The sequence below is a fragment of the Oryzias latipes genome, chromosome 4 (assembly GCF_053564925.1).
Source record: "Oryzias latipes strain Hd-rR chromosome 4, Olatipes_Hd-rR_3.1".
In the NCBI taxonomy this organism is placed as follows: domain Eukaryota; kingdom Metazoa; phylum Chordata; class Actinopteri; order Beloniformes; family Adrianichthyidae; genus Oryzias; species Oryzias latipes.
The window spans coordinates 24076176-24083952 of NC_136240.1; the positions used below are offsets into that span (position 1 = coordinate 24076176).

A 7777-nucleotide genomic window follows, 5' to 3' on the forward strand; every position below is an offset into this window, starting at 1 on the left:
AGTCAACACTGTTGTGCAATACAGCATGTATTACTTGTTTCCATGTAAGTGGTAAAATAAACTTTGTGTCTAATAACCGATTTTAGTTAAAAACCTTTATGATTTCCCCTTGGTGATCCCTGCTGTAATTCATTAGAAGTTGCATATGGTTTTAAGTTTTGGCTGAACTGAGAGGACTGATTGACTTGACATGTTACGCAACTGTAGTTGCAACAGCTGCACTTAAAACCATTGATTTTTAGGCAGGTGGTCCTATGGGTTATTTATTTAGTGGCAGACAAAGGTCAAATGTTTCACTGCTGAGCAGCTACAGGGGAGCAACTCCTTCCTCTCACTGCAGATGCTGCACGTAAACTCAATCATTCATTCAATCATTCATCCAACGAGGTTTCCCCCAGAAAAAGTCAACAAGTTTTAAAGCAACACAAATAAATGTGATAGTTGTAAACTTTTTGCAAAACTGCAGCCATTCCATTCCAGACTTTAAAAAGTTTTTTGTATCTCTTTGTAACCCTTGTGCTATTCTAGGCACTTTAACATTGGGAGTTGGGTCATCTAGACCCCACTAGACAGTGCGCTCAACCTTTTTCTTCAATGATTTGTGATCTTCACTGGTGTCCATGGATTTCATGAAATCTTTCCACCTTTATCCACCTTTGTCATGGTAGGGAGAACACATCAATGTAAGGGTGGGGTCATAGGATAGCACAAGAGTTAAGAGGACTGAACTCTTAACACAACTACTAGGAAACTTCTGCAGAGCCGCCAGAAAGCATTCTCCATCTGATTGCTACGGTGTGGTACTGGAGCTGCAACACTCAAGACAGGAAGGACTTGGCCCGGGTTGTGAAAACAGAACAGGTAATTGTAGGAGGACCTCTACCACAACTCGACTCAGTGTACGACAGCCAGGTCCGACGAAAGGCTGGTCGTATAGCTGCAGACCCCGCCCACCCAGAACATCAACTGTTGCACCTCTTCCCTCTGCAAAGAGACACAGGAGCATCAGAACTCACAGCAATAGACTGAGAAGCAGCTTCTTCCCCAGAGCTGTGAAGCCCCCCCCCCAATCACACACTTGTGTCAACACCCCCCACCCACACACACACTCACAGACAGATTTAACATAAACTACCTATCCCCCGTCATTACGCTGTTGACATGCTCTAACTGCACTTTAAATTTATGTGCAATACTCTTTTCATGTTACTGTACACTCTTTCTTATCATGTGTATTTATTGAAAAGAGCTGCTGGAAACAATTTCGTTGTGCATTGCATAATGATAATAAAAGATTCGGATTCTGATTGGTCCTATTGATCCTAAAGAAGAATTCACTACTGCAGAGCTGATAAAACCTATGGTGCAAGTCTATGCTGAAGTTGACTGTTTGGTACGCAGATAAGACGAAGGTGGGTGCTCAAGGGTTATATTTACCAAAGATGACAGGGGAGGTAGGGATTTTGTCATGGGTGCACATAGTACAGTAGCAGGGTATAAAAAGGTCACCATTTCCTCCTCTGGGTATCTCTTCTGTTAGGCTGTGTGTGACAGAGTGGGCCTTGATGATGAAGATCTGCATCTTGGGGTTGCTGGTGCTGGGGTGCGTGCATGGTGCACCCGTGAAAGAAGACCTGAAGCCGCAGTCGTGTGACGATCCACACGCCGTAAAAGCTGCCCATGTGGCTCTGACAAAGATCAACATGGATCGAAACAATGGCTACATCTTTAGCCTGCACCGCCTGTCCAATGTTCACCATTCCATGCACGTAAGCAGTTTTTCATGATCCACACTTTAATGGCCAAGACTTCTACTTTAGCATTGTGCTAAAGGTCTGAAAAGCCTGAAAAAACACTTCAATTAACATAATTACAGTTTTTGAAAATAAGTCAATTGATTAAACTCTGATGGAACATGAAGCAAAAATATTAAAAATAATGGGCCCATTGACTGTAAGTGCTTATGTTTTATGTGTTTATGTTCTTCTGAAGTAGATGATGGAATGTAAAAAGAGGGAGAGAGATTGCCCAGTCATTCTTACACCAACACCCCCACTACCAAGGGTCCTACATGTCTGAGGTGAAATTAACCCCCCCCCCTCCCCCCACACCCACACAGTAGCAGATAGAGAACAACCACCCGCCGGGCAACCACATCCACCACCCAGGCCAGGGCCAGCAGGACCGCCACAGGGGCCCCCAAAGCCAGAGAGCAGGGAGGTATAGGGGGAACGAGAGTGTAAGCCCCAACCCAACCAGGAGAGCAGCCTCCCTGCCGATTACAAAGAATTTATAGCAGGACGATGGTTGTCATGGAAACATTGGTGTCTTTTATGAAAAGATTCAGCCTTCATTCAATTCCTTCTATTCTCAGCATTTAAGAATGTGTTAAAGCAGGTGTAATTTTAAAACAGACAAAGTGGTCCTAAAGTAACATCTTCTTCCTTTTTTTGTGAAAAACAAGAAATCAATCAGTCAATCAATACTTTAGGAGCACCTTTTAAACAATCAGACCTAAAATGAATTACTTTTAAATGTCAGAAATTAAAGCTAATTTAAAACCATCCCAAATTCTCCAATATTTTCACTCATCCATTGAAGAAAATCCTTTAATCTGCCTAAATGATCAATTAAATGATCATTTAAAGTGGAAAAAAATGGGCAATGTGTCATCCGTGGAGCCAGCTTCCTATTTGGAACGCAAGGTGGGAGGGGGCAAGATGTTCAGTGATATACTGTCAATGGATTTTTTTAAGCTCTCCTTTTTTGTCATCATGTTTGGTAACTGTGCTCACGAGGATTTTCCCCGTTGAGCATGTGGCCCTTCAGTTAATATGATCCTTTGGAAAAATAAAAATATTGCAACACAGTCTTGACTTCCTTTAAAAAATATAATACAGTGAATTTCTCTGTTTGTGTTGCAGGGAGAGAACGGTGTGGTTTATTACCTGACTATGGATGTTGTGGAGACAAACTGCAGCGTTCTTAGCGGGAAGGACTGGAAGCACTGTGAGGCTCGTCCAACCAGCGACCAGCCGGTCAGAAAACACACACCATCTGCAGACACAATGTTAAGGACGTAGACTCTCAAACTACATTTAAAACATATTTAATAGGGCTTAACTGATAACCATTTCATGATTCTTTAGGTTTATGGACAATGCAAAGCAGCCATCTTCATCAATAAGGTGCACAGAGTGGATCGTCTCTACAAATACGACTGTGTTATCAAACCAGGTAAAAAAAAAAAAAAGGTTCCTAAAAATCTTTTTTAATCGCGTAGAATTTCTTCTCAGTCATTTATCAATCTTAAATAACATTTAATGCTGTTAATCTTCTAAACCGGTTTTGTCCCTTTCGGGGTCAGGTCACCAGTCTGTCGCTGGGCCACAAATCACGCACATTTATGCCTAGGAACAATTTAGAGTAACTATTTTACCTATGAAGCATGTTTTTGGACAATGGGAGGAAGCTGGAGTCCCCCAGAGAAAAAACCCATGCATGCACGAGGAGAACATGCAAACTCCACACAGAAAGGTCCCCCATTGGTGTTCTGTTTCAGGTTCCCCAGTCGGGATTTCTTGCTGTGAGCCAAGAGCGTTAACCACTGCGCCACCGTGCTTTTCTAATGCAAAATATTTTTGGCTAGAATGACTGAAATCATTCACAATAAAATCTGCATTTTCGTTTCACATTCTAATAATCACTAGAATTTCTGGGTCATTTTATGAGTATGAGTATCTTAAAACTGTATTTGTTGTCCAAAAACACACTTGGTGTAGGTTTGCGTTTGTTGTGTTGGCTCCTTAATTATGGAATCAGTTGCCACCTGCAATTAGAGAGGTCAGGCTCTAAGAGAGTATGAAAAAAATAATTGTTCCTCCATTTCAGTGCTTTAGCATCAGCCTAGCCCTATTATTTTGCTGGTTTTAATGTATTTTTAAAAATTGGTTTTATGCTTTTTATTCTTTTATCTTTTATGATTGTTCAATGTTTTTTTCTCCCACTCCCACTTTAGGCTTCGTTGGCCAGTGGTGGGAAGGTGCTTTATAAATAAATACATGACAAATGAATGATAAATTTGGTTAACATTATAATTGAGACTTGGTTCCCCTATGACTCAAATAAAGTTTTAAAAAGTGTATTAAGGTGTATTTGGGATACACATAAACAAATTAAACAACTTCAAAATTGCAGTAGACTGCCTAAAACAGATTTTCAAGAATGTTTTGCGAACTGCAAACATTATGAGGGTTATTGAACCCTATGATGAAGAGTTGTGTTTTTAAGATGCCAAAGTGTTACCGAAAAAAAATTGAACCTTGTCTGATCTAATCAATATTTTTAAAGCAATTGTCATATTCTTTAATTCTGAAAGAGAGAAATGGTTCACATCAACTCTGTGAGGTATTTAATAAAACTACAACATTTGAGAGGTCTTGTGTCAACAATGATGTATATGTTTTTCCAGTTCCTTCTGCCAGAGTGTCAGCGCTGTGTCCTGACTGTCCAACTCTAATAAGTGCAGACAATGAACAGGTCCAGAAGACTTTGTCTCTTTCCCTTGACAAGTTCAACAAGGAAAGTGGGCTGAAAAATCGTTTTGACAAGCTTAAGATCACACGCGCACGCGCCGGGGTAAGGTTTCCCCCCACCTTTGTCTCTCATGTCTAAGAAATAAAAAAAAGATGAGAATGATTCATACAAGAAATGTCTCCTTAATGTCTTCTTTTGATCTCAAGATGGCCATGCAGATGTATTATATTGTGGAGTACACCATCCAGGAGACCACCTGTGCCCACAACACAGAGGGAACTGAAAAGTGTCCACTCATGACGTGCGAGTTTGCTGTGAGTCATGAATTCTGTTTAACAACCAATACTATGTCTTTTGACCATTCATTCACCAACTATAACACATCTATCTTGCTGTGAGAAACTAAGCTGAGTTTTCTGAAAGAAGTTTCTTCTGAACTGACTTTTTTTTTTGCTCTTCTCTCTTTTAGCACAAGGGCTTCTGCAAGGCTTCCCTCTACAGCCTTCCAGACAATGAACAAAGCATTAATGTGGAGTGTGAGATCTATGAGTCTGAGGTAATAAAGATTGCTATTTTTAAAAATTAAAATTTGCATAAAAAAAAATCAAAACAAAACTTTAAAAAACAATAGAAATCTTAAATGACCTAATGACAATTCTTCAATTGATGTCAGTTTAATACAACAATATTCTTCATGATGTCACACTGTCCAGGCCTCTGAGGGAGAAAAGGAGGAACATCTGTTGGGCGGAGAGACTGACCACAGCCACAATGACACGCACGGCCATGACCACTCAACATTGCCCAACCATGACCACACCTATGACCACACCAAAGTCCACCACCATCACAACAAGACCCATGAGGAAGCCGACTCCCATGACCACCACCACTCACATGACCACAAGCCAGGCAGTGCCTACAGGCACAGCCACTTCCATTCCCACGAGCACGGAGTCAACCATGATCCCGAGCACTCACACCACACCTCTGCACACAACCACACCGGCGACTTTCCCAACCACCACCATGACTACAAGCATGCTGAGGGCGTGCACACCCATGACCACGACCACGAGCTTGCCCTGGACCACGAGCACAAGCATGCTCACCTGCATGACCATGAGCATCACCATCATCACCACTGCCATGACCATGAGACCACGCCCCACGACACACCAGTGGGCAGCGTGAGGGTGCTAACTGATGGGCCCATGATCCTGCCTTCCTTTCCAGACCAACCAGCAGCCGGACCCAACCCCGGCGTCGTCCTGCCTCTCAGGCCTGACCCTCAAATCCCAGGGGCCCATGAGCCTATCATCCAAGCCTTCCCACGTGGAATTTCACACGAATGCAAAGCCCCAGCAGTCAAAAACAACTTAGTAGACCAGCTCTTTGCTGAGGACCCCACCTTCAAACCCTCTGCATAAAAATCTCTTAGAAATGTCCTTTTGTGGAGAAGGCGGGGGTCAGAAACTCCTCAACCCTTGTGCTATCCTATGACCCCACCCTTACATTGACGTGTTGTCCCTACCATGACAAAGGTGGATAAAGGGGAAGAGGATTTCATGTAATCCATGGACACCAGTGAAGATCACAAATCATTGAAGAAAAAGGTTGAGCGCACTGTCTAGTGGGGTCTAGATGACCCAACTCCCAATGTTAGAGTGCCTAAGATAGTTCAAGGGTTACAACCGTGTCCTTTATATTGATCATACCAATTGACAATGAAGCACAACGTGACAGCCTCCCATGGATATGTCTGGAACCTGTAAATTTTCCTATCTCTCAGTATAACAATTTTTCTTTTTTTTAAAGATGTTTCTTAAATGTTTTTCTGTCAAAAAAACTTTCATTAAAATTTCCCGGGCTACAAATTGTTCAGGAAAGACAGAGAAGGTGCAAAGGGTGGTGGAGTCATGCTATACATTAAAGATAGTATTCAGTGCAGGAAAAATCTTTGGCGTAATGCTCATGAACTAGAATGCCTAGGTATAAATATTATACTATCGCCACAAATGTCATTTACAATTATTGTGATCCATCGTCCCCCCTCATCAGATGGTGCATTTTATGAACAATTTGAAAGGCTACTCAAAAACTGCAATCTAAGTAAAGAAATAGTTATTCTGGGAGATTTTAATATAAATTGGGAAGATACTTTGCCAGAAAAAATCTTAAGCGAGTGACTGACAAATTTGATCTTGTACAATTTACTTAAGGGCCAAACAAGAATTTGTCATGGTTTGAGTTTGTTTTGTCTTGGTTTTTTCTTTTGTTCTTGTTCTGTCTTGTTTGGTTCTGTTTCCTGTTTTATTTTGAAAGGGTTCCTGTCTTGTCATGTCTTGAGTTTTACTTCCTTGGTCCCCATCTGCCCTGATCATGTTCACCTGTGTCTTGTCTGCCCTGTTTGTATACAAGTCTTGTCTCTGCCTTCCTCTTGTGCTGGTCCATTAACTTCTGGTCATCTGTTTAACGTCCTCTGGTCTTAGCGTCCTTGTTCCATGTTTCTCGTCACGTCACAGTAAGTTTTCGTTTTTGTTTGGTCATCCTGCTCTGCAGCGCCTTTTGTTTGTTTAATAAACCCTCTAGTCCTGAACCCGTTGGCCTCCCGTCTCTGCGTCTGGGTTCTACCGGCTCTCGAGCCTCCCCCACATGACAGAATTACCAACTCAAGCCGCACTCGGATAGATTTCATTTTTAGCAAACGTCCAGAAAGAATTACCAAAACATACAACATGTTAGCTGGCCTCTCTGACCATAATCTTCCCTTAGTAGTAAGAAAGCTATCAAGAAAAGATAGAATTTTTCTGCCAGAGAGAATCATTTCATTGGGATACCAAAAAACATAAAGGGGGAGTTTAACACTTGTGCTATCTTAGATGATCCCACCTTTGTATTGATGTCTTATTCCTACCATGATAAAGGTGGAAAGATTTCATGTAATCCATGGACACCCGTGAAGATCACAAATCATTGAAGAAAAAAGGTTCAGCGCACTGTCTAGTGGGTCTAGATGACCCAACTCCCAATGTTAAAGTGCCTAGTATAGGACAAGGGTTAAGAATGCTGTTGAGCAAACTGACTGGAATCAGATGTTAATAATAATAATTTATACTTTATCCCACAATGGGGAAATTCTTCTTGACCCATCCCCTCGGGGGAGCAGTGAGCTGGAGACCAGCTGTGCTTGGGGGGCGACAGCTGGCTGGGGAGAACGGGGATCAATCCGCCAACCCTT

At 42.0% G+C, this 7777-nt stretch overlaps 1 protein-coding gene across 1 annotated transcript; it reads left to right on the forward strand.

The window, feature by feature from the left end:
- The first annotated feature begins 1514 nt into the window (after positions 1 to 1514).
- LOC101158597 (fetuin-B-like) lies at positions 1515 to 7135 on the forward strand. Its single transcript, XM_004068110.4, has 7 exons — positions 1515 to 1769; positions 2925 to 3038; positions 3150 to 3237; positions 4472 to 4638; positions 4743 to 4850; positions 5006 to 5092; positions 5250 to 7135. Exons 1-7 carry the CDS (start codon positions 1566 to 1568, stop codon positions 5964 to 5966), a joined length of 1485 nt encoding a protein of 494 aa, XP_004068158.1. The 5' UTR covers positions 1515 to 1565; the 3' UTR covers positions 5967 to 7135.
- Positions 7136 to 7777: the final 642 nt, after the last annotated feature.